This window comes from Crocodylus siamensis, chromosome 2, assembly GCF_052110815.1.
Source record: "Crocodylus siamensis isolate JL-2025a chromosome 2, ASM5211081v1, whole genome shotgun sequence".
In the NCBI taxonomy this organism is placed as follows: Eukaryota; Metazoa; Chordata; order Crocodylia; family Crocodylidae; genus Crocodylus; species Crocodylus siamensis.
Window position 1 is genome coordinate 127,808,100 of NC_143396.1, and position 26,678 is coordinate 127,834,777.

The window sequence follows — 26,678 nt, forward strand, 5'->3', positions numbered from 1 at the left end:
CGTGGAAAAAGCCAGCTTTAGTTTTCACTCCTTTTTGAACTACAGAAAAATAATAGAGCAATTCTTCTATTGTAAATAACTTGGAAAGACCACATCAGGTCAGAATCTTTGGGTTTATCTTGTGAATCTTGTTTGGAAACCTATTGTGTGGCACTCTGTGGGACACGTAAAAGGATCTCAAGGCGCCCCAGGGTGCCTTGGCTGGTTGAGAATCACTGAGCTAGAATAAGAGCTCCCTATCAGAAACCTTTTTCCCATAAGTACTTATAGGGCATATCTACACGTGCATTAAGTTTACTACTTGTAATAACAGGTACTAACTTAATGCGCTGTAATTGGCACTACTGCACAGTAGTGCTGGTGCGTGTCTTTTAGGTGACAGTAATGCACAGTAGACTAATTCTACTGTGCATTAGCACATTATCATGGCTTTCGCTGTTATGTGCTAATGCACAGTAGAATTAGTCTACTGCTCTTTTAGCGTCTCGTGTAGACGTGCCCACACACAATGATCAAATTTGATAAGCATCCCTTTGATAAGCTAAGTAGATCAAGTGTTAGCTATACATCAAACTACTCAGGTTGCATGGTATATTTATGTTGAGTATATTGTCCCTGCTTCAATAGCACTATAGGGTGCTGCTTCTTTACCAAATAAATAAAAAGGCTTTTTTTAAAAAACTTTTTACAGGAAATGGAAGAATTTGTCCAGAGTTCAGGGGAACATGGCATCGTGGTGTTTTCTCTGGGCTCAATGGTTCACAACCTGACTGATGAGAAAAATAACATGATTGCTACAGCCCTCAGCCAGCTTCCACAGAAGGTCAGTTTTAGATGGGACCAGGAGCATTGCTAGAGAATCCCTACAAGCCCAAGCCCGCGGTTTTCAAACTTCATTGCCTAGCAGGTAATGTTATGTGGCCCAGTTTGAAAGTGGGCATTTCCCACTGAAATCCAACTGAAGAGCATTTCCAAGGAAGAAAGTTTGAGCCCCCAGTGACTACAGAGAAGAAAGTCTAGCATTCTTTCACTTTTTTTAACAGAAGCACTAGCAGGTACTTTCCCATCCAACACTGAGGAACATCCTTTAAAGGAGATGTGTTGATCACTGAGGCAGCTCAAAGACACCTGAAAAAAGAAGAACCTGATCCCAAATTGTTTGAAGTCACAGGGATGACACTTTCAGACTCTGCTGGGCTTTGGCTCAGGCTGCAAATCACATTTATTGCAAGTGGAACTACAGTACCTTTATCTTTATTTCTGTTCTAGGTTCTTTGGAGGTACAAGGGAAAGAAACCAGGAACATTAGGAACCAACACTAGAATTTATGAATGGATACCCCAAAATGATCTGCTCGGTGAGAGTTTGATTGTGTCAGAGCTTTCATAGGCTCCCTCCCATACTCTTTCCATTTCCAGCAAAAAAGATTAGACTGTGCATCATACAAACAAATCATGCACTTAATGTGTCCTCACTTTCACATGAAGTAACCCAGAAGTCACCATTGTGTCCAAGATGTTGAATACTTAGTTATTTAGAGAAAGACACTGATGCAAAATTGATCACATTTCATGATGGCAAAGTCGGACTGCCCAGGTAATGTATTCTAGGGACCTTTCTCTTTCTAGTAACTGGTTCATCAGAGTGGTTTATCTCTAATAGCTTCCAACAGCAGGGCTTAGTCTTTTCAGTATGAGAAATGTATTTCTTTAGTTCAGTGCCTCTCAACCTTTTTATACTCAAGGTGCCCCCTGGATAGATTTGAGGCACCCCTTGGAAACAGACAGCTTTTATTTTCCACACAGGCATGCCCTCCATGTGCCATCAGGAACATGAGAGGAGGCAGGACACTTGTATGGGGGTCACCCATTTCTGGAACTTTATCCATAAATCGGAACCTGACTATGGCCATGCCCTATTAGTAGATTTCATAGACATTTGGGCTGGAAGGGACCCCAGAGGATCTTTGAGTCCAGTCCACCACCCCAGGGGCAGGAAGTCAGCAGGGATCATAGGAACCCAGCAAGATAAGCATTCAAATGTGTCTTGAAGGCATTTAAAGTGAGTGCATGAACCGCCTCTGGCGGAAGTCTATTCCAAAACTTGGGGACTCGGACAGTGAAGATGTTCTTTCTTATGTCCAGCCTGAATTGATGACGGTGAAGTTTTTGACCATTCAATCTTTTCATCCCTTGGGGCGCTCTGGTGAACAGATGTTCCCCCAGATCCTGATGAGCACCCCGAAAAACCTATAGGTGGCCACCAGATCACCCCTGAGCCTGCGCTTTTCCAGGCTGAAGAGCCCCATGGCTCTCAGCCTCTCATCATAAGGTCTGTTTTCCTGACCTCTGATCATGCGCGTGGCTCTTCTCTGTACCCTCTCAAGCTTCTCCACATTCTTTTTGACTTGTGGGGCCCAAAACTGGATGCAGTACTCCAGTTGCGGCCTCACCAAGGCCGAGTAGAAGGGGAAAATGACATCCCGGGATTTGCTTGAGAAGCATCTATGGATGCAAGCCAGCGTTTTGCTCACTTTACTAGCCGCAGCATCACACTGAAAGCTCATGTTCATTTTGTGGTCAATCATGACCCCAAGTCCCTTTCATCTGTAGTGCTAACCAGCGTAGCACTGCTGGGCCTATAAGCATGCTTCAGGTTTTTCCTCCCAAGGCGGAGAACATTGCTTTTTTCGGTGTTGTACACCATCAGGTTCTTGTTCGCCCATTTCATGAGCCTGTCAAGATCCACCTGGATCACCCTCCTGATGTTAGATATCAGTGGGGAATTTAGGCCTCTGGCCTAACAGGACAACAAAGCAGTAATAGAGCAGTTTTTTTCTGTCGCTAAGAACTCAGAAAGATCATACTTATGGATTTGTATTTGGAATCTCTGGGTTTATCTTGGGAATCATGTTTGTACACCTAACAGTTTGGACACCTAACAGGATGCTGTGGCACCCTGGTTTAGAATCCCCGCTTTAGCTGTACAAATCCAGAAGTGCCTGGTGGCCCCTGTGGGATTGGCCATGCAAGCGCAATGGAGCCAGGCTGCCTGGTGCTGAGATCAGTGCAAATCTGTTGGGGGGCGGGGAGGGAGTTGCCTTCACTTGGTGCCAGCAAGAAGCAAGTGAGTGCAAGAGTGAACCACAGATATTAGCTTTGGGTTCCCAGTCATGAGAATGGCTACTCTTGTCCTCAGCTGTGTGTCCTGAAGGAGCACTGTGCAAAACCAGGGCAGTAGAAGCATTGCTTTACCCCCGGTACCATGCTACTCAGTGTTTGATTGCAAGTGCGAGAGAAGGGAAGGGTTTCATGGAACAGAATACTGAGAGAGAAACTAGAGCAAATGCAAAGGAGAGCACCCCACATAACACTGAGGCTGGAGTTTCACTGGGCTAAACTGGAGAAGCAGAGAGGTGACGTGGGCTTGATTACTGCTGTATAGCCATGGAAACACAAATGCTGGGAAGACAGCCATTGCTCATCTGGACTGCTGTTTGAGAGCAGTCAGAACTATTCCCTCTTCAAACAGTCCTTTCCCAGTTAGCAACAAACAGTTACTTTGCTTTCTGGAGTCCGAGTCTTCCTGCCATAACTGTTCCTTCAAACTTCTCTCCTGTTCCAGGCCATGCCAAGACAAAAGCCTTCATCACTCATGGTGGAACCAATGGGATCTATGAAGCTATTTACCATGGGGTGCCCATGGTTGGCATTCCCATGTTTGCTGACCAGCCTGACAACATTGCTCACATGAGGGCCAAGGGGATGGCAGTTGAGCTGGATTTTAACACCATGAAAGCCCAAGACTTAGTTGATGCAGTGAACATGGTTGTTAACAACTTCACGTGAGTTGAATATCCGCTTACGGGGAATGGGACCAGGCAGTTTAAGTTCCATGCTGTTGATGCGAGATGCCCCACTGGCTTTCACTTCTGAGAGGGTGGACAGATGCAATGTTTGAAACCTTTCACACTACTGTATAACAAGGTTTGAAAAATTTAACAAAAATGGAGTGTTTCAACCATGGATGGACAGATAGGTGCATGCGCATGCACACACACGCCCCCCCCGCCCCCCATTGTGTCTCCTGGCTGGCACACTTCAACATCTCTGCTGCTCCATGCACCAGTGTGGTCTCCAGCCAGGGGGTGGCCACCTGAGGCTTCACTTCCACCAGGCTGGGGGCATGGAGCAGACTCTGTGTGGCTGTGCAGGAGCTGTAGCTCCTGTATCCTGAGTGGAGTCTCTCAGTTCCAGCAGAGGGGCATAGGGTCTCCAGTCTCTGATTACAGGGTCTCCTGGCCTGAGCATGGGAATGGAGATGCTCCCTACTTCAGCAGGACATCCCAGTGTGCTAGCAGTAGTGGAGGGGAAAGGGAAGGGGAAGGCTGCAACCATGAGGGCGTGGGGAGAATGGGCATGTGGAGGAGAATACTGCAGTGGGGAATGCTGGAAAATCAACCTACGTGTACAGATACAAGGTGAGAGCTAAATGGTACAAAATTGTACTTGTTCCCTCCAAGTACATTTTTGTCCTGCCTGGAAGCATCTTTTCCCAATGGTACATCTATACACTAGCTGTTTGGAAATGTTTCAAATTGTTTTCAAAGCTGTTTGAAATGTTTCAAATGTATATGCCTGTCTGCACCCTGGGAGATCTCTATTCCAAAGTACTGAATGCTGGGATCTCACCAGCTTTCCAATACTTGTATTGCACCAACAAAACAAGGCACCTGTATTGCATCTCAGTATCTTTGGACCACCTACCATCTCTCCTTTTTGGAGAAAGGCGCCCATGAAGAGGTCCTGGAGCAGCAGTGTTTTCTGCTTCCTGTGCATTAAGTTTAGGCGCATGTACATACATGTGTAGAGTTACTTCTAGTCACTTTCCTATTGGTCTGTTGTATGGGTGAACTCCTGGGTTAGTCAGCTTGTGACAGGTTGTCTTGGCTTCTTACTCAGTCAGGATCCATGCAGCTTGCTCTCCCTGCCCTTAATGACTCAAATGGGGGAACATCTGTCTGTCTCAGACTGGGAAACACAAAATCATGAGAGAAACCCTGCAGATGGTTTCCTCAGATGTAATATTCCTTTGTGAATAATATAATAGATCCAGCTGGATTCTCAAAACTTGCTGCCAGAACAGCTGAAGGAGCTAGGTTAATATGGCAAAAATAACATCTTGGGGCTAGCTCGTATGTTCAGAACTGAGAGACCTGGCCAGTTTGCACACATGCTGTGCTCAGGGGAGGAAAGGCTGTTTCAGAATTAACCACAATGCTGTTTGCTTCCATTCTTTCAGCTATAAGGAAAATGCCATACGGTTGTCACAGATTCACCATGACCAGCCTGTGAAACCTCTGGACCGAGCTGTCTTCTGGATTGAATTTGTTATGAGACACAAAGGAGCAAAGCACTTGAGACCAGCAGCTCACCAGCTCACTTGGTACCAGTACCACTGCCTGGATGTCCTGGCGTTCTTGCTTACCTGTGCCACAGTGACTCTTTTCATCGTTGTCAAGTGCTGCTTATTTTGCTGTAAGAAATGTGGTAGGATTGTCAGGAAGAGGAAAACGGAATAGATGTGCCCTTCCCGTTGGCTGCTTCAGTATCTCTTGTAAGGCCCAGATTCAGCAAGGCGCTTAAGGAAGCATGTAAGTCAGTGGGATCACTCACGGGTCTGCAATGAGGTGTGTACTGGTGTACTTGAGGAACTGAGGTCACCTTCTGGGAAGTGACATTAGGAAAGCTGGTCACTTAGCCTATGTGATGTTTACAGTAACTTCCTTTTGGTTTGAGTAAAGGCAAATCTTTAGCTGAGCCACCAATCAGAAACCCTTTGGTTGATTACGCAGGGCTTTATAATATATTGATTGCTGCTAGAATTTTTTTACCTTTTTCTGTATCTTTTTACAAGGATGAAACCCAAGCTCTCCTATGGCCCTTCATGGTTGTCTCCAAATGAAGGGATCACTGAAGATTCACCCACCCAGCTGTCCTCAACTTATTCTGTGCCAAAATGCATCTCTAGATCTGTCCCAGGCAGTGCAGTTCCTAGAAAAATGGGCACTGCCCAGGTAGGGAGTTTAGCTCAGGTGTCTTAGCAGTGGCAACACGTAGGGGGTGCATGGAGGTGCCAGTGCACCCCGACAGGCTGTGTGCCCCACTTAGGCAACAGGTAGTGGGGGCAGGCAGGAGTGCCAGTGCCTCCCTGCAAGCACCAGCTGGGGAGTGGGTGTGCCGCAGCCACTTCTGGGAGTGCTGAGGCTGTGGAGGAACCCGCCCCTCCCCAGTTGGCAAGATTGGCTGCGAGGGGCCTCCCCTCACTGGTCGCTGACTGATCACTGTGGGGCACATGCCCCCCCTTAGGTGCCATCAGTCACTCATGTATCTTAAAACAGTGGGGGGGGCCAACCTTTTTGGCAGGCATGCTACAAATTAAGCCCCAGGCCCTCCTTGAGTGCCACTATGATCCCCTTCCCCTGCCCTATCTGCTGCTCTGCTCCCTGCTATCATTTCCCTGACCTCTCTGCCCTGACCAACTGTGCTGGCTGTCCCCTCCCCAGTCTGCTGTGTGCCACACACACACAGGTTGCCCATACCACTTGTGCTGCAGGTTGGCTACCTGTATAAGATGCCTACCAGAAAGGCCAAGGTTTGGAGAATGAACATGCAGATACCTGAGCCTCTATCCAAGCTTCCAACTTCCTTTTGTTTCCTAAAGTACTGAGCACCTGAGATCTTTCTCTGTCCTCAGTGGGAGCTGCCTGGGGGATCAGAACTTTAATAGACAAAATACAGTTTACTGAGAGACCTCAGTGAAGATCTAGGGATTTCTCACTAGCTGAATAGAATTAGGTGCCTCACTGCTGTGGAGTTTGGGCAGCCACTTCCCACAAAAACTTCTGCAAATCCCAGCCAAAGAATGCTGCCCCTGTTCTCGAAAGCCTTGGCCATAGTTCCTAGGGTGGGAATGAATGATTTCAGGAGTGGCATGGAAGTTCCTGTGACAGCTCCTGTTTTCCTCTACTGTCCCATCTTCCCCTGAGCTATGTGGTTCCTTTCCGAGCTGGGTTGCCATTTTGATTTTCTGTGATCTGCAAAAGCTGAACTCGCCCCTGGGGGCCCAGACCTTCTCTCTCCACCCTGACTAACCAGAGTATTGTCCCCACAGCCAGTTGTAGAGGCAGGTGCTGTTGAGAGACTGCAGAATTCAGGACTCCCCCAGTGTTGTGGGATATTACCCAGCTTACCCAGCCTCTGGATACTGGTGAACTAATTGCTGATACAAATATGGGTAGTTTGATTTCTAGTGGCAGCAGCTTCTCTTCTCAGAAGACAGAGCTTGATCCACAGCTGGCATGAATCAGCAAGGGGCCATTAAAGCCAACAGAGCTATGACTGTTTACACCACCTAGAGTGGGCCTTTGAATGGGTTTAGTCCCAAATCTTCCCCATGGAATATTTCCTCTGGGTTCACCTCAGTGCCTTCCCAGAGTACACAGTGAAATTTCACCCTGATTTTAATGTCTAGGGATGAAGGGACTGATTGATGGCTGAGGATTATTGCTATGGGAATTCCCATTAGGCATGAACAGGGAGTAGGGTCCCTAGAAATGGTAGTATTACTACCACAACCTTCAAACAAATTAAAGAACAGCTATTCTTCATCCATACAGTGTCACCACCACAGAGGGCTCAGTAGTAAAAGTAGGCTTTATCTTGCATAGGATCTCCTCCATTTTAACCAGCAGAAGCAAGTTCTCAGTCTCCAAGGAAGACTATGCAGAGAAAGATCAAACTGAAGGGCACAAGGGAAGAGGGACTCCAGGCTGAGCTTTCATATGAGCTACAAGGGACTTGGGTGGTGGTGGAAAGGTTCTCACCACTGCAGAACTTTATCTTTCCTTGGGTTCCTACTTTTCCCATGGGAGGCAGAAAGCTAATCTGCAAGGCAAATGACCTTAGCCTGATGCCCTTTCTACTCCATGCCCTGTCATTGTGCTGCCTGCCCCTCTTCCTGATCTGCCATATACCATGCACAGAGGCTCTCCGTGTCACTTGAGCTGCAGATGGGCCATCCCTAGATGCTACCTATCAGATGTCTCCAGCCACTTCTAGGTTAGCTAGTCTCTGCAGTAGAAGGATCAAATCACCCACTCTAGCAACTTCCAAAGACTACCATTAACTGCAGAAATTACACTGGAGGACTTTCAAAATTACTGCATTATTGCTCAAAGTCCTCAGCTCGATAAACTGTCAGTTGTTCTGCTAACCACCATTAAGTCAAGCCAATTTGCAAAGATGACAGTCTGGCCAGATCAAGAACTTTGGGTTTTTAGTATTATGCAGGTGCTACAATAAGCCACTATACAGCTTTTATGAGTGCTTCTAAATGTGCTTTAATTTGCATACTTGTTACATAGCTCTACTGCAAATTAGGTCTTGTGGAAGCAAGCTTTTATATCAGGCTGCAGACCATGCAGCTAGGGAAACAAAGGTACTTAACTTCATTTGCTGCCTCTCTCACTTTTGATGGCTTTGATTGAAATGACCATGACTTGAGATGCTAAGGTTTTTAAAAGGAAAAATCTGAGAAGTATGGGGCTGAAGGATCTGTTCTCAAGCTACAGGCTCAGTGCTTGGCTAAAACTGTGGAACTCAGATGGCAAACTAGCAGCCAGAGGAGACATATGAAGAAAACCACAGTGACTACACTGGAGCACACAGAAATTGGACAAGTCCAATAGCACTACAATTCTGGTGTCTAACTTATCTGGCCCTGTGGGATGGATCTGGAGTGCAGGGCATGGCACCTGGGCCGCAGGGCTGGCGGCAGCAGCAGCAATAGCTGGCACTACAGGCAGGTGATGCAGATCCATAATCTGGATCCAACCCACAGGACACACTATGGACCTGATAATTCAGCGCAGGGCAAGTGGCAAGTAAGGGCAACAAATTTGGCAGCAGGGCAAGTAATTACAGAAGCTCTGGGATTAATGGTTATTAACACTGCCACTACTTAACATGCTGCCACATTTTCAGATCTGTAGGGAGCTCCATGGGCCAGCTGACACTTTGCACCCAAAAGGCAGATGCGTAGCTGCACAATGAAAACCATGGCAGACAACACTACATATCAAAGCTTTGGCTGTACACTTCTACACGAGTATCAAAATTAAGCTTCTAGATCTGACTGCGTGACAAGTTTGTGCAAAAATGTCAACAATGAGAACCTACAAAGAACCTAGTCACTTAAAGCCCATTATCTTTACCCTACCCCTACAGGAAAATCTCTGAATAGGTGCCCAGCCTGAAGGAATGCGAGAGGTTATATACACATGCAATACAATGTTTATTGAATGAACCCCTTTTCCATGGGCTGAGCTTCTGCTAACCAAATATTCATTGCCTAGTAGATTATTCTCAAATGCTCTGTAATGAATGTTTAACTACTTGTGATGGTTTAATAAAACTGATTCCTATTTTTGAGGGTCAAAGTGATTGTATTTAATGCATACAGAGGTACACATTTAGTATAAAATGCAATGCTTAGATTAAATGCATTTTGTCACGGGTATCAAACAATATTGCATAAGTTTTCACAGTAACCTTCAGCATATGCAGTTCTGCACAAGAGTTGAGGTCTTTGTGTGGTCCCTCAAAGTATGATGGTGGGGCTTTGTTACAGAACACAGCAGAGATGGAGGAACAGATGTCAGGTTTGGTAGAAGGTTTCTATAAATCAGGAGATAAATGTTAAGAAGTAGTGAAGACAGACTACAGTACTCACATCTGAAAGCCAAGCTCCCGCTACGGAAATACATGCAAGAAAGTTTTCCAGTAAATTTTGAAGCTGAAGCTGCTTTCACATCATTTACTACTGCAAATTCAACTGAAAATTTGTTCCATTCAAGAGCTGGAACACACAGTGGTCTCTGAAATATTATCCAGTTATCCCTGCTAGGGTATGCCAAGTATAGAAATACAGGTGAGTTTGCATACTTCAGAATGAACATGCCCTTAAGTTTTTTGACTATGGCAACTGTGCTACAAGGGACACTGGGGTCTGGACATTGTACAAGTAATGCAACATAGAGGCTGATCCAATGAATCAATAATGGACAGACAGATCCCATATTGAGGGCATGGTAATTACAGAGCTATTCTAGTAAAAACTAAATGCAGAGCTGCCACCCCTTTTGACAGTTATTAGTTAGGTAGCCATTAGAACAAAACAAAAATACTCCAATGATCCATGTGCAGCAAAGTTTATGGGTTGAACTCCTGCAGTAGAATAGGGGGTTGGGAACATGAGCCTACCCACGCCCCATTACAATTAATTTTTGTTGCTGTTGTTGTTATTCAGAAATTCCCCCCTACTCAAAAGCAAAAGTATTCCTTCCAGGTGGAAGGTACCCTTTTTGAACACAAGCCTGCCCTCAGAAAACTGGTGGAAACCAAACTAAAAGTTTCAATAGTTACCAATTTATTTTATAAAAAAAATGGTAGCAATGTAGAGTACAGCAACATTTTCTGGTTTCACACACGTGAATTGTGGACATTCCAAGCAATGTGTACATTTTGGAGAGGAGAAAGGCTAGACAAGAGGTTTGACCAAAATATTATTGAACACAGGAAGATTCTTTTAAAAAGGTTAAAAATTAGATATCAATAGTGTCTTCTTAATATTGCTTTCATTATTGAAGACTGGGAAAAAACAAAAAAACAAAAAACAAACACTTGACTTTACAGAGGTTAAAAAAAAAAAGAACAGAAAAACCAGGCTGCTACAACACTGCCATACAGTCAAATCATACTTCAATATTTGCATACTTGATAGCAGCATTTTTTCCACTGAACCATGTGAAACTACATTTAAGAAAACAAAAGCAAAAAAAGAATATATTATGGCAGTTATCCATCAGTATTAAAAAAACCCCAAACAAACCTAGGATGAAGTCACTAAGTAGATGAACACTTATTGAGAATGAACCAATATCTACATTCTTAACTGCTTCCCATTCTGCTCCAATAAAAACATCAACTGTGTGCATTTTTTGGCTTTTTTTCTTCCAGTTCAAAGTTTACTGCATGCTTGGAACAAAGAGGGTCATCAATCCTTCTACACAATGAACTTGAGACAGCTGAAAATAAAATTTACTACTTGTAAACACACACAAAAAATACAAGCTTTGCTGTTGTTGTTTCAAATGACCACTGGCTCCAGAAGGATTATCTTCTATATCTGCCCCTTTCTCCTCTGTCTCTGTCCCGGTCACAAATCCTCTCTCTCTCCCTGTCCCGATCACGCCCTCTATCACGCTCTCTGTCTCTTCTGTTATCCCTGGGACGGTCCCGTTCCCGTTCCCGGTCTCTCTCTCTCGGTCTGCTTCTCCGACCACTGACAACCGCTTGCGTGCGCCGCAGAAAGTCATCTACCCTCATATCATAATCATGCTGTGAAAAGGAGAACAGTTCTAGTTAGTTTGTTTTCCATTCTGACTACCCAAACCATTTCACTCACCCACACAATTACCTAAAACTGGCTATGCACTTAGGGGCTCCTGGGAGACCAAGATCAAAAGGTGGCTGCTAATGTGGCATTCTAGCACAATTTATTGTGCGTGTTATCAGTTCTTCCCACCTGCCTTCAAAACACCATCTGATACTTTTTAATTTCTTCATTTATGGATTTGGAGCACAGCCTCAGGTATGTGCTTAGCAAGTCTGCAGCTGACACCAAACTGGATGAATTTGCACACACTTCTGAAGTCAGGATTAAGATTTAAAAGGACCTTCATAAACCAGAAAAAGGGCTACAATTTATTGAATAGAATTCAAATGAGGACAAAGCCTTGTACTTAGGACTGCACAGTCACAAGCACAAAACCAGACTGGGATTATTGTGGACCAGAAGCTGAATATAAGCCATCAGTGTGCTCTTGTTACAACAGCTTACTGGGGTATATTAACAGAAGTATTGCTGGCAACAGTGTGGAAATGATTCCCCTACTCTAGTCAGCACTGGTGGGACCTCACCCACAGGGCTGTGTTCAGAATCACACTTCAAGGAAGATATGGACAAAATTAAACTTCAGGTTTTTTTTTTTTGGTTTTTTTTTTTTTTTTTTTTTTTTTTTTTTTTACTGTCCAGTTACAAATTTAATACAGACAGGGGCTTTGTGGCTCACTACCACCTAACAAAAACTTTTACCAGCCTCTCTGCACTTCACAGGAAATAACTACCTTTCCTTCTTGAATGGTCCCGCTGCCCCAAACTAGATTGCTTATTATAATGCACTTTTTTCATAATGGATCCTTATAACACATCTTCACTCCTAGTTCACAGCACTCCATCCCTCCAAGCAGTTTGTGTTTAAACGGAAGCTTCCCCCGATACTGAGCTCAGCCTATATATCTGCCTCTCAGACCGAAGGAAGGGCATTTGGATCCCCAAAAGACAGTGAGGAGAGCTGCTGCACAATATAGTTGGTTCAAGTTACAAAAAAATCCTTGACTTGTAAACAAATGAGAAAGAACCTAGGGGAAAGCAACCAAAAGGGGAAAAAAATAAAAGGAAAGGTTAGAGGTCTAGAAAGTGTGACTTGCAAGGACAGGCTGGAAGAACTGGGATTATTTAGCCTAGAGGACTGAGGCAGGAATCTATTAACAGTCTTCAAATACTTAAAGGGTGTTTAGATTGGGGGGGGGGGGGGGAAGGAATCAACCTTTTTGACAGTTGTACTGCAAGGTGAGCCCTGCACATCCTCCCCGAGTGCCACTCTAATACCCTTCCCTTGCCTGATCTGTTGCTCTGCTTTTTGCTCCTTGCCCTATGCTCCCTCCTCCCCAGTCTGCCCTGTGCCACTTGTAGCATGCATACCAGAGGCTGGCCACCCCCATTATAAAAGGAAGGTGACAGAGGGAGCAGAATAAGGAGTAACCATCTTAAAATTGCAACAAGCAAAATTTAGACTGAATATAAAGCAAGAACTCTCTCACTGGGATAGTTGTTGAGCATTAGAACAGATTACCTAGAGCAGGTGTTGTCAACCGAGGATACGTGTCCCCCTGGGGGTACTTGAGATGGCCTTAGGGGGTACACACAGGCAGGCAGGGATGGAGCACCACCACGTATGATCTCGCGCTGCTGTGCAGGTGCTGCCTGCCTGGCCAGATGCAGCGGGGTAGGGGAAGCTTGCATGCAGCAGCTGCCACCGCTCCGCATTCAGCCATGTGCCACCCCCCATGTTTGGTTGCCAGGGGTACACTGACCCAAAAAGGTTGAAAACCCCTGACTTAGAGAATAAGGAACACCATCCTTGAAAGTTCTTAAAGAGGTTAGACAAATGTTTGGGTGAGCTAGTTTAGACAAGGATGACCCTGCCTGGAGCAGGGGGCTGGATTAGAAAAGTAAGGTTGGAAGAGACTTCAGGATGTTATCTATGATTTTGTCTTCTCAATGTTTCACCACACAGCAGGTAGTGAAGCTCTAATTCCACCGCTAAGAGAACCAAAAGCCAGGTCCCCCAAAATAAGCTCTTATGCGTGCATCCAGATGAACGCGGTTGTGTGGGATGTAGCACTGCAGACACGTTTGCAGTGCCACATACCGCACAGTTCGGTGTTCTCTGCGCTGCAAGGGCGCATTGTCTGATTGTGCACTGCGCCAGTTTTTTTGACACCTAGATATATGCTCAGGTAGTGCGTGCTGCTGAAAAGAGGAGCCGGGCCATCTGGAGCCATGTTCTGCTGCCAGACAGGCTCCATGTGGCATTGCCACAGCTGCAGCTCCGGGAGGCCCCCAGGACCCCAGGTGTGCAGGCCCCAGCCTTCCCTACCCTACCCAGGGCAACTTGCCATTTGCCAAAGAGCACATGGCACAGGCGATCCCTGGGGACAAGCAGCTGTGGTGCAAGTTGTGTCGCTGCTATTTGTCCCCAGGGAACCAAACATTCATCTGTCCTATCAACCTATTCTTGTCTAGAGTATTTGGGTTACTGTGCAGCGCTGAGCACTGCTACAATGACCCTTTTTCTACCAACAGTGAAGGGTAAATGATCAGAAACACAGCATTACAAGCAATGACACCAACAGGTCAAGGTCACACCTATAACTGAATATGGAAAGTCAAGTAGCAATTTGGGATTTTCCCTCTAGGTCAGACTGGTAAGCATGGCGGGTGGTGGAAAGGGTGCTTCCTATTACAGCGTTGGCCACTGTTTTTCCTGGGAATCTCTGAACATATCAGGCAATACCCCAAAACCCCTGGCAGTGTGCTTGTCTTCCCTACAGCACATAGTAGGATGTTCATGGTATTTCTGGTTTGTGCTTGTAGTTATGTGTGGCAGTCTGAAGTATCTGTTTTGGGATATCCTTAGATAAATGGCTGTGAACACAGGGGACAGACTTGATGGTCCTGGAAACCACCCCCCAGTCCTCAATAAGACTGGACCCTAAATCAGAAACTTCTTCAAAGAGATCAACAAAGAAAAACAGCCACTGATCTGTAAAAAGAAATGCTGGGATTTCTGTATTGACACATCTCCTAGAGGGGATTTTCAAGTCTCTCTCACCTGGATGACCAGACTTATAAAAATGCATTTAGAAGACTTACATTAAGGCCAAGGTTTTCAGAACCCTCACGGGTTTAAGCTGCTGGCATCCCTGGAATTTCTGTTACTCCTATTTCTGCCGTACAATCTCTTTCTCCCCCCACCAGTACGTACACTTACTACTCGCTTGTCTCGGTATCTTGCTTCGTGCGGTACTGGGTGGTGTCCTGAGTAGGGAGGGTGAGCTTGAGGTGGAGGAGCATGGTGCTGATAGTAAGGGTGATGGGGAGGCTGCTCCAGACCTGGATATGGTGGCTGCAAGGAAAGTACAGCATGTTTATCAAGTGCTCCAAAGCAGAGAACAAACAGCACTTAAAGCTAGGAAAAATGCTATCCGAGTAGATTTTTCACCCACAGGTACAGAATGTCTTAGAATATTTACAATGCAAAGGAAGTATGGTTGGATGCATTATAAATTGTAGCAGGATCCTTGAGACATTTTCCCCCTAAACTACCAGCACCAAGTGTTTTAGGTATAGCTCCAAAGCACTGACGTGTAGTATCATAATCACCTCAGCTTTCATTAATTAGCCAGTTCTATTCTGCGTGTAGACAAGGATATTTTGGCATAAATGAGAGTCTTCACTGGCAAAGAATCCATTCGTTACACTGACTTGAATCAGAATAATCACAGTAAGAGCATCAAGCTTGTTCTACATGACAAAATAACCTGCTCCAGGTGACAGCAGCCAAGTTTTTCTTTAAAACTTAAGAGCCACCTGACCATTTCTCCTTTCTCCCTCTTGCCCCCATCCACCTCAATTTCATTCCAACATGTCAACAAGGTCCTTCACACAGAGGAGCACTATTTGGCTCGCAGTGTAATTTCTACCCAAACTGGATGGGATAGCTGAATTTTATGACAAGTATTTAGCTAAACCTGAGGGGGAGAAGGGGGGGATAAAGAGGGGTGGGGGGAGAAATGGGTGTCAGCAGATTTAGTGATGTCTGAAGAGGCATACTCCTCTCTGCAGTCTGCCAGACCTAGTTGCTGTGATTCTCCTTCAGTTTGGGGATTTTATCTTTTTTGTGAGGGGAGGGAAAAGGGTTCCAGCAAAGGAGAACAAATCACAACACCATCTATAGCAGGCATCCCTTTCTTTCATGCAAGAGGTACAATAAAGATAGCCACATATTTCACAAATCTGTTACTAAAAAAGTCATACATGATGATGACGACATCCACAGTCAGAAAGCAAGGAGCCACATAATCAAAAATATGTATTCATCAGTAAGTACAAAATATTGCCAACCACCAACCAGCAGAACAAAGAGGGGCATGTTTTGAGTAGCAAATGAGTTAACTGGATTTTGCTGGCATGTGCCCTCACCTGAGTACAGAGATAACCTAATCAAATAGCTGTTGCCACCACCATACAGCCATGGCTTTACCCAAGTTCTGATGCCAAATACACTCTGCTTCCTTAAGAAGTTCCACTGCCCAAGCCAATCATCTTCCCCATGGACACAGCCTTCCAATGCACCACAGAGGCCCGTTTCCCTTTTGATACATTTTGTTTTCTTGTTTGCGGGTCTGACACGAAGGCCAGTTAGTGATCTGAATACAGGGATTCAGGGCAAGGAGAGAAGGGTGTGGACATTCTTCACATTCTTTGGCTTTATTTAAAAATAGAATTTTCCTCAAATCTTATAGCTTCCATGCACTCAAGCTGAATGGATTACTACTGTCCTAGGTCTTATGCTGTGACCGCAGCCTCTGAAATGTTAACAGTACGTTTATCACTACTAGCTAAAACTTTTATGCATGATCTCTTCATATACGTAGTTCACCCAACTCAATCTCGGGTATTTTTGCATATTCAATGTACACAGCACAGCAAAAATATGCAGTATTTGAGTGAGCAGTAGGATAGGTCAGGATATAATAAAACAGGTCCACAGGATTTAAAAAAAAAGAAAAAGAAGCAGGGTCATTCAAGAAAATAACTGAAGCTAAAGAAAATACAAACCATTCCTTGCCATGGTGGTGGTGGTCCCATGTTGTGGAATTCCCTCACATAATCGTTGTAGGACTGCAAAGACAGACAGAAATGTTAGTGACTGCTCACAGCTCTGAAAGCACTGAACATTATGCTAAAAATAACACCTCCCCACCCCCCAACCAAAACAGGTGGGCACTAACTCACCCCATTTAAAAACACATCTCGGCGAACTCCTGAAAATCGTCTGTTGGGAATAAAATGCGTAAAACTAAATCCAAGTTATTCATACCAACAAGTTACTACGGCATCAAATAAAAGAATAGGAACACATCTTACCTGTCTACTTCTGGATACCTGGGATCCTTTATATACCCTGTTCAAACATCAAGCAGCGTTATCAAACAACTTCAACGCAGCATGGCAACAATCTTTAAAACCCATAGTCCTTCATTAGAATGTACCCTTCCATTGTGCCTTTCCTTACAGATATGTCCTTGTACATACTGTTATTACTTCCAGTTTCAAAAAGGCTCACAAAATAATGCAACAGACTTCACAATTTCTTTGATGCTTGAAGTAATAATGCAGTAACAAAGAGGATGGATACACTTGCATAGGCTTGTATGTAGTACAGAGAAAACATCTGTGCAGATGAAGGTTAGAACTATTTTACTAATCTACTTGGAAGTGCTTGAAGACCATTGTCATGTAACTGACTCCCTGGTGATGGCCTCTACCAACTAACTGCATGTTCAACACCAAACCTGGGCTGCTCCAAATCTAGGCTTCTTAGGCAACTGCTCTGTGGTGGGAAATACTTGGAAAATTAAAAGCAAGAGATATGATGATATTCCAGAGGAAAGCAGATCATTACAGCCACAGCAGATTCTTGGAAGTGAGCAATTAGCATCTACTACCTTTAACAATCGTGTAACATGAAACACTGAACAGGCACAGAGCACCAGGCACTTTATGGTACCACATAAATGTACTTTTTTTACTTTAATTTTCTATTGTCCAACTAGTGTAAGACTTCAGTAATTTCTGTTATGTTCAGAGAGGGATTTTCAAAGGCACTGGCCTAACTCAGCTCCCCACCAAAAACAACAAGTTTTACTACCGACTTCAATGAGAAGAAAATTAAACTAGTGCCAAGTGATTTTCAGAAGTCTTACTCAAACCCCAGCCACATAAACACCTGTTATATATTTAATACTTCAAAATTCTGTAGTATTATAAACACTTGCACAGCTGTACACATGTATCTTCATAATAAGATATTAACCTGGTCTTTGGTGAAACTCAGGGGGATAGTCAATCCTTGGTTTCTTTCTGCTGTTATGAATATCATAATCCTCTGGTCGACGCCTACACAAATTAGATATCAGAGATTAAACAAGCTTGTTTGGAGCATTCTTCAGAGCAGCATACTTTTCTGGAGAAAGCCCCACAGGCTTTCCAGGATCTCTGGCTCAAGGTGGGCAGAACTCAGTCCACTTCAGTTATGGTTTCAAACTAACTACAGAAACAAGTTTTAACTTAAATCATCACAAAAGATATTCTGATCTAGTTAGATAGCTAGTGATCTTTTATCATTACTTTACTGTTCTTAACAGATGCTCTTGGTAAGAGGAATTTTATTCAACTATCCCTTAATATCCAAAAAGAGAATATTTAAGAAGCTAAAACAAAACGAACTCTTAACTTACACTTTAACATTACATTTTCCACATTCCATCTTAATCTATCCTAGAAAAAAAAAATAGACAAAAAAGGCTAATTCTGACTACTAAATCAGTTTCTACAAATATAAATACAGTTGATCTCATTTCCAAGAATAAAGCATCTTTTCCATTTAACATAAAAATTTTGCCAGATTTCTAACTACAGGGCAGACAATTCTTTGTAAAATGAAAATCTTCCTGGATGTGTTTTTAAATAAAGGCATATATGCCTTGCATAATACCTCTTCCACCATTATCTTTCTAACCTGGTAATGGCAAGAGGTACTTTTAAATATTATTATTCAATCAGTGCTTTTGAGTAAAGATTAATTCCAAACTTTTACGCTTCCTAATAAATGAGAAAATAAAAGCTCCCTTCTAAAGAGAGCTGCTTCATTATTGAAGTGTTAAATAATATCCAAGAACTTCACTCACAATGAAGAAGCCAATCTTAAGACCAGCTCCATACATCACTAAGCTCATGGTAGGATACAAAACTGGTTATTATTCATCTTGGTGGAATAGAAACTATTATAAAAACTATCCATCACTCTTCAACATGAATGTTTCAAAACCTTAGGCAAAAACAAGCTTTTCATCAACAAATATTTATGCCAAATGTTACGTTTCTTTAACTCTATTAACTGCTTTGCAACCATACCCATTAAATAACTATAATAAACAATCCATTTTACTAAGTTTGTTTAGTAGATAATCTTTTTTCCTCCCTCCCTCCTCCCTCATTTTTTAAAGTCCGCTTTAACTGATTGTTTTTTTGTTAAAAAGGAGAGCAGATTCCTCACCCTCTGAGCAAAAAACCCAAGAACAAAGCAGTTGCATCTACAGCAAAATCAGATTAAGAAAAAAATAAAAGCTGGTGTAAAGAATAAACATACCGCTTTCTTGTAGTTTTGAGAGTGCATTTACGACCGGTATAAAATATGATAGTAACAGTTCATTTAGTAGTCCAACTACTGACTTTAAGCTGTAAGCCACAAACATAAATGGAGGCCCTGGCAGGCTTGAGAAGGTGTGGTGGTGTTATATGTATAGTTTGCAGTCCATTGCAAAACCTTCACTGGTAAATACTTTATTGCACTGGAAACCTCTTAGCTTAACTTCAAAAGCCATCTTGGTGCTCAGTCCTTTAAAGCCAAAAAAGGGGGGCGCTGCCAGGTGTCCTCCTACCTACTCGTTACAGTGTCCTTTTTAAGCTCAAGGAAATGGGACTCTTGTTGGGTATCTGTACCTACCACAGGATGTTTCCACAAAGAGGAAACTTAACCAAAGGTTTCAGCCCAAACCATGCATCAGTCTTTAGCAGAAAAAACTTTAGATTTATCTGTATGCAAAGTGGCTAGACAGGGAAAAGGTGATTGGCAGAAGGGCTTATATCAGTTCTTTGCAAAGACTTCTCCAACTCTGTACCAAGTTATACCCCCTTTTTCTGGTAAATGCTGTTAAGTTCATAAAGCAGTGATCAATAACCATGTCGATTCTGTAAAAACATTTTAAGTCCACGAGTACTGCCAGCATCTGGAAAGGTTGTATAGCAGACACAGCAACAGCCATTCTTTTTGGTTTGTTGCCGGGTCTCCAAGGGCCACTTGCTTCCCTTTGGAAAGAACCTACTGTTTTCAGAAGCTCAGCAAGATGTGTGAATTCAGTGGTTACATGTTAGAGAATATTTGGCAATGGGGTTAACACATCACGGTGAAACAATTTGAAACAGTCCCAATAATGCTCCTCTTGAATATCAAGATAATTTAAATATTTTATCCTCAATATGAGGCGGCATCTTCTGAAAAATTATAAGTGATCCTTATAAAAGTCCCATATTTGATAAGGCTTATCCAGAGATACACCTGAAAGAAAAGGCTTTTACAAAATATTAAAACATTTTGGCATATAAAGACTTCCTCTTCCTCCATCTAGCCTGCTCATAAGAAATCCAAGCTTACCTATTGCTAGCATTACATGGTGCATTATCTGCATTAAAGATCTAGTCTAAACTAGAGCACTTTATTTTAAGAACTTTTTTCTGCAAAAGCAAAGATCCCCATTTTCCTCTTGAAAAATGACAGACAATGTGAAATCCTCAATGAAGCCACAAACTCGTCCATGCAGCTTGATTTGAGGATTTTCTCTCTTCTTTATCGCAGGGAAAGCTTTTGACGAATCACATTCCTCCATCACGTTATTCTGATACATGTGCCTACTATCAGTCCAAAGAACGTTTCTAACCTTCCCACATCCCGGACTGGTTCTCGACGGGATGGACGTCCTCTTGATCGGGGCTGTGAATGCATTCTTCTCTTGTGCCTCATTTTATGAATGACTTGATACAAGTCAATACTTTCATCAGGAGGGAATAGGAGACAAAGCTGGGTTCCACATTCAGGCTCAATTTCCTAGAATTGGTTAGAAGTTGAACAGTGATGGACAAGCTGAAGACAGGGAACACTTCCCATTAATTACTTTCCCAAGACACAGAAACACCACCACTTTGAAGAGGCTTCAGTATCACTAGAAACTGAGAGCACATCACAGTTAGGTTACCTTTTACTCTGTGGGGTCTAATTAACATATTCACAGAACCATCTTACCCTGGGACAACATGTTCCTAAAGACATTCAAGTCAGGCTACTGCTTCGCCTAAGTGAGAGTACGAGGAGTGTTTTGTAACCAATTAAAAAATGTGTACAAATTTGTGATCAATTAAGAAACAGTCATCACCACCTAAAGGGTCTGGATTATGTGGACAAGAATCCATGTGCAGGGATATACAGTTAGGTTATGCACAATCAAGCATTCTCCAAACTCAGTGGAAGAACCGTAAGTGGGTTCGGAAGGTGCTTTTAATTTGTCTAGATATTGTATACTATATAGTTCTTGCAGCAAGCTGCAGAATGGACAGCTAACTTGAGACATGTTTTAATTACACATTACCAGTATTCTGGAATATTCCCTCCAAAAGGTTCAGCACCTCATATAAGCACTGTAAAGCGGCTTGACTGCAATGCTATATGTAGTTAGGTGGACAGAAAAAAAATGTAAACACATTTCTTAACCATTTAAATGGAAACTGTCAACAATAACCAGTTGAACTTCCTTCAAGTAATTTTAACCAAAATTTAAAGCTCACTTTCACTGTTCAAAGTCACTGACATATAAAAATATGCCTAGTCATATTTGCTTCTTTTAAAATTACTTTTTTCTCCCTGTTCTCCAGACAACTGCAGTGTCTACATCCATCTTACTTCAAGGAGTATTGCTCCCACTTTCCTGTTAATAACCACTATGCAGAAGAGTTGTTTTTTTCCCAGATAGTTTGTGCTGATTTTGTAAAGTATTTTTACACAGACTTCATTACTGGAGTTGACAGTGCCCATTTAACTGAATTATAGTATTATAGCTGAATCATTAGCTTCCGTTTAAAAAGTGTAAATACAATAACAGGATCTGTATCACCCCTCTACCCCCTCAAGTTTATGCCAAATCCAGCATATAAAACTGTTCAGAACAAACTCAAAAGCACAATGCTCTAACATACGGGCTCTTTCTGGATTGAGAACATAATAGAAAATGTTAGTGACCTTCATCTGTTATAAAAAGTTAGTCTTCATCAGGTGCTGCAAATCTGAGCCATTGTGATATGACTTACTGTGTTGTTTTTTTCCTGCACTGTTCTCACCAGTGTTGTAAGAAATCAAATTTGCTGACATATGCTCTTACCAATAAAATCTATACCACAAGAACTCAAAAGGTACAAGAACCCCAAAGTTTTCAAACCTCCGACTACATTTCCTACTCTTTATTTTTGTTTTACTTTAGAAATAAAGACAATGTTTAAAAATTAACAAACCTGTCCATCGCGTCCAATCTTTACTGGTTTATGTTCATTCCAAGGATTGGTCAGGTGAGCAGATTTAGTGAAGGGTAATTCACGCCTAAATATGCAAGTGGTATCATTTATGGTTTTGTCTTCTTGTTAAAAATGCATAAAACAGAACATTGCATCAGTACAAATGTATAACTCTTTGTACTATGACAGGACCCTGAATGAATATTTTAAAGATTAGTCTCTCAAGAACTTTTTTTTTTTAATTCTGATATTTTTATTTCATTTTTATTAATTTATTTCATTTTTATTTAAATTTGACATTATGCAGTTCATGATAAGCAAACCTATTCTATATAGACAACAAATTTGTATATAATCAAAATTCATACAACCACCAAAATTCTGTTTTGCCATTCTTATACAAACTTGAGACTCAGCACAATTTCAAAAAGCCTATCCTCTGTTATTTCACACCACATACAAAGATAAGACTTATCGCTATCTTTAACACCAACATAAACTGTGACAATCAAAATGTCAGTGAATACAACTACCTAGATTTACCTGGGGAAATGTTAAATTACTGATTTATTTTTATAAAGAATCCCTTAGAAGAAACATACTCCTACAATTAACCAATACACCTGGTACCCTGGGTTGCAAGTATTAGTTTTAAAACACCACCTAGGTGGTCCCTCCAGGTTCCTAGCATTTCACACACAATAGGAACATTTATTCCATCCAAAGCTGTGAGCATGATACATTTACGTAAGTCACTCCATTCTGAATAAAGGCACAAAATGAGATAGGTATACCTATGTGCCAGTAAAATACGCTCACGTATTGACACCTCTAGTCAATTTTGTCTTGGGGTAGCTCTTTGTTCAATGGAAGTAATTACTACTTGCTCCCTGTCACTTAATGGGAAAACAGTTATACCCACTATTGTAGGCAGCTATCTTGGGAGGACTGCCTGCTCAGACAGTAGTATAATTTATACTGATGGGTGGACTAATAAGTTGCGTCGCTATATAAAATGTGTCATGTCCACATCATAAGATATATTTTCTATCCCTCCCAATTTGGACTTTATTTTCAATGATTCTGAGACAGCTGCATTTTATTTACTTAGCCAAAACCTAACAGATCTGATTAAGGACAACTCTCCAAAATCATAAAAAACCTCCCCTTTAATTATTCTTTGTTCTCCAGGGCTGACAGACGAGAATCTCAAAACAAACAGTCATTTTAAGAGGCGAAATGATAGTTGGGAACAAATGCCAGTTTGTACTCTCAGCATGTTAAGCCAGTGAAAAAAAATGAAAGCACATAAAATTCCTCATTTACAACCATTAAGAGTCAATGCAAAAAAAAAAAAATTGCTACAGCAGTCTCAGTTATGGGAATAACTCTCAAAGCCAGTAAGATAGAGCCCTCTCTCTTAACCAGAGATAAATTTTCAAAGCAACCTAGTCAAAAACCAGTCTTAAAATGATGGTTAGAAAAACAAATGGAATTTAAATACCTTGCTAGACACAGTACAAAAAAAACTTTTAAATGAACAAAATCACTTGCCTGCAAATCCAGTCGATTTTAAAGACTCCTCCCAACATTTTTGCATTCATTCCTGCAGGCAGCACCCAGTGTATAGGTGATCCTCCATGATGGGATTCAGATGAGAGCCTTGCAAACCCTAAAAGAAAAAAAAGCAATCAACGCACATAGTAACAATGGACAAGAGAAAAACCTAATTTTACAGCCAAACATCGCCGTCACTTACCTTGGAATTTACCACTCTCTCTCACTGAGAATATCAAGATAACACTCCTCGCTGATCGAAATGCAGCATTGAGCTTCTTTTCGTTTACCGGAAGAGTTGACCACACGCCCTATCGAAAGAATAAGGGAAATGTACATTGGTTAAACACTACAAGCAGCTGTATTAAATTTAAAATTTATTTAAAAAGGTAGCAAGTAATAATCCTAGTGTTCTGGGAATAAGTAATGAGGGCAATCTATGTCTCTAGATTGACAGTGACTAGTTCTCCAGCTAACTGTTCAAAAAAGTTACGAAAGTCAGCTTTCACAAAAGATCTTAAAAAGCATTCAGGTTTTTTGGCTTTGGCTTCAGGTTTGAGCCTTTAAGACACACTCATGTATCTTTATGCTCTTCTCTAGAGCCATGACAGCTTTAAGCTTTATTGTAAAAATTAAGTATGAGATTACCATATAAATTATGTGAGTTGGTGTTGTACTTAAAGCCCCAAATCCTAACTAGAAAAATTCACAAGGAAAAAAAATAAAAATCACAAGATTTGCCAACATGGGAAGAAGGAAGCTAAAGGATACTGCAAGAGGAATGGCTGGTCTGCAAATTGGTTTTCACTGTGTACTTCAGTGAACAAATACTGCACATTGAAGATACTAGCTTGTCCCTAAGTCACTGAAGGATGTACACAAAGGGACAATGTAACAACTTGAAATAATAACGGATGAATATGCTGTTGCCAACTGCAACATGGAGAATGAAGACATTAAATATGGCTTTTCTTTTTTTCTCTCCTCTTCCATGGAAGATGAACACAAAGGGACTTTTTAAAACAAAAAAGTAGTATAGTCACCTGCAGCTTTAGACCAGGCCCACAAGTAACATGTGTAACTAAAACATTTTAAATTTTAAGCACTGTTGAATGTGTGTTTACCTCTTCAATCTGTTTTAGCACGATTTTCAAAAGAGACCCCTGCCTTACCCTAACTGGATAATGCTGCAACAATGTTTTCTTAGATTTTCTTTCCAAATACATGAAAATACAAATGGCCTATTCATACTCTGTAAGCAAGAAGGTGGCTCAGATACCTCTATAGTAGCACCACTTTTTAGCCAGAAACAGGACCCACAATAACTTTGCTATGCAACTTTAAGCAGACAATATAACCACAGAGCAGATATTTTTGTGCTTCTCTGACTTATCTGTCATAACAGGGTGGAATATGAATTGCCCTTTAAGGGATATATGGAAATCTCAAAGCAACTGATGGATTCAGAAGCCACAGTAGTAAAGATTCTATTGTCAAGAATAAACAATCCAGCTAAATAAAGGTACACCTGCTCCGCAGTTAAATGGAGAACACATGTAGATGGACACACAAATATACAATGACACAAAAGTGTCCTTCTTATGGAAAGCATTAAGAAGGCTCAAACAATTTCTTTGGGAACAGCCTTTTCCTCCTGCCAGATACATAACACAGCTATAACCCAAACAGAATTACAACCGATCTCTGTTAAATAAACTTATCAGGCAAGAAAAGCTGCTAAAGAGGAAAAGCCAAGCTTCAGTGTTTTAGACATCCCGCTTTCTGATTTGGAGCATCTAGTTAAAGTTAGTTTCAACCCAAATTTTATTGTTCTGGAGCTTGAAGCATCTATTGTACACCTAATTATAGGGCAAGTAACCAAAGAATTCAAAGGGTAATTGAAAGCTACTGTATCTGAATACAAGAGAAACCCTCAAAAATCAACAGAAACTGACACACTAGGAACATTTATCAGTACAGGAACTGCACTGACATACTAGGAACATTTAAAAGTTCAGGAACTGTGTATTTGCTTAATATATTTAATAACCAAAAATTAGACACTGGACACTGTTAGCCGAATTCAAGAAATTCTGACAGCATACCATGTATTTCAGATGTAGAAGCCACATCTTTTTGATATGTAAATTTCTTGTAGCAACTCAAATGTTACTGAAAATAGCCTTCCACTTCAAATTCCTCTGTCCCTATGTTTTGGAACAAATTGTTACTAAAGACCAACAGCCTAGATTTCTCTTGCCAAATTTAGGACTATGTCCTAGGCATAATGGCATCAGCAGAAGAATTCAGTTTCATACTTATTTCTCTATGTTAACTGCAAGCAATCAGAATTTCTAGCATGATGCTAACCAGCAATATTCAGAAACCAGAATCTGGCTGCAGCTTCCTAGTGAAGTTTCCCATTGCAGAAGTACAACATTCAACATCAGCAGAGCCTACTCTGATACCACTGTCACACCAGCTACCCTCTCAGTTTAAGAAAGTCTCTGCAGTGGGGAAATATTGCTTCACTTCTCAGGAACAGAATCAGTGTCTATATATACATGTTCTGGTTCACATTTTAATTAGAACGCTCCAGCATCGCCTTGCTGTCACATATATAATCCCCTGCACATTACAAAATGACCATGGGGGTACTTTACCTAAATTTCATTGAATGTGGTTTAGAGAGTGTCCTGTGGCCATTTTTAAATGTGTGGGGGCTTAATATATGTGACAGCGAGGCATTTTAATTAGAGTGGCTCTCTGGGAGCCATTCTAAGTAATACACCCCCATCCCCAAGCACCTGTATCGGCAGCCATAAATAGGTTAGAAAGGACCTCAAAGAGATCACTTAGTCTGATCTTCAGAATCTACAGCCAGATGGCATAAATTAAGGACAGTCAAGGGGCTACTCTAATTTGCACTGGGTGGGGCCAGAACCTCACTTCAATAATTATGAAGCAAACAA

At 42.0% G+C, this 26,678-nt stretch overlaps 2 protein-coding genes across 10 annotated transcripts in view; one reads left to right on the forward strand and one right to left on the reverse strand.

The window, feature by feature from the left end:
* Positions 1-10,310, forward strand: part of LOC149870767 (UDP-glucuronosyltransferase 2A2-like) — a 53,516-nt gene extending 43,206 nt beyond the window's left edge. For all 3 annotated transcript variants that reach the window (XM_090036820.1, XM_090036819.1, XM_090036821.1), the window contains exons 3-6: positions 692-823; positions 1,270-1,357; positions 3,625-3,844; positions 5,302-10,310. In XM_090036820.1, coding sequence (XP_089892946.1) covers positions 692-823; positions 1,270-1,357; positions 3,625-3,844; positions 5,302-5,581 — 720 coding nt within the window. In that variant the 3' untranslated portion in view covers positions 5,582-10,310. The remainder of the gene's footprint in view (positions 1-691; positions 824-1,269; positions 1,358-3,624; positions 3,845-5,301) is intronic.
* A 155-nt stretch (positions 10,311-10,465) lies between these two features.
* Positions 10,466-26,678, reverse strand: part of YTHDC1 (YTH N6-methyladenosine RNA binding protein C1) — a 30,209-nt gene continuing 13,996 nt past the window's right edge. For 3 of the 7 annotated variants that reach the window (XM_090036817.1, XM_090036815.1, XM_090036811.1), the window contains 10 exons: positions 23,909-24,017; positions 23,704-23,821; positions 22,150-22,234; positions 20,529-20,695; positions 17,846-17,928; positions 16,897-16,933; positions 16,765-16,828; positions 16,588-16,650; positions 14,732-14,872; positions 10,466-11,459 (listed from right to left, as the gene is read on the reverse strand). In XM_090036817.1, the coding sequence (XP_089892943.1) occupies positions 11,235-11,459; positions 14,732-14,872; positions 16,588-16,650; positions 16,765-16,828; positions 16,897-16,933; positions 17,846-17,928; positions 20,529-20,695; positions 22,150-22,234; positions 23,704-23,821; positions 23,909-24,017 (1,092 nt within the window). In that variant the 3' untranslated portion in view covers positions 10,466-11,234. The remainder of the gene's footprint in view (positions 11,460-14,731; positions 14,873-16,587; positions 16,651-16,764; positions 16,829-16,896; positions 16,934-17,845; positions 17,929-20,528; positions 20,696-22,149; positions 22,235-23,703; positions 23,822-23,908; positions 24,018-26,678) is intronic. The other 4 variants (XM_090036816.1, XM_090036814.1, XM_090036812.1 and 1 more) reach the window with 3 other exon arrangements.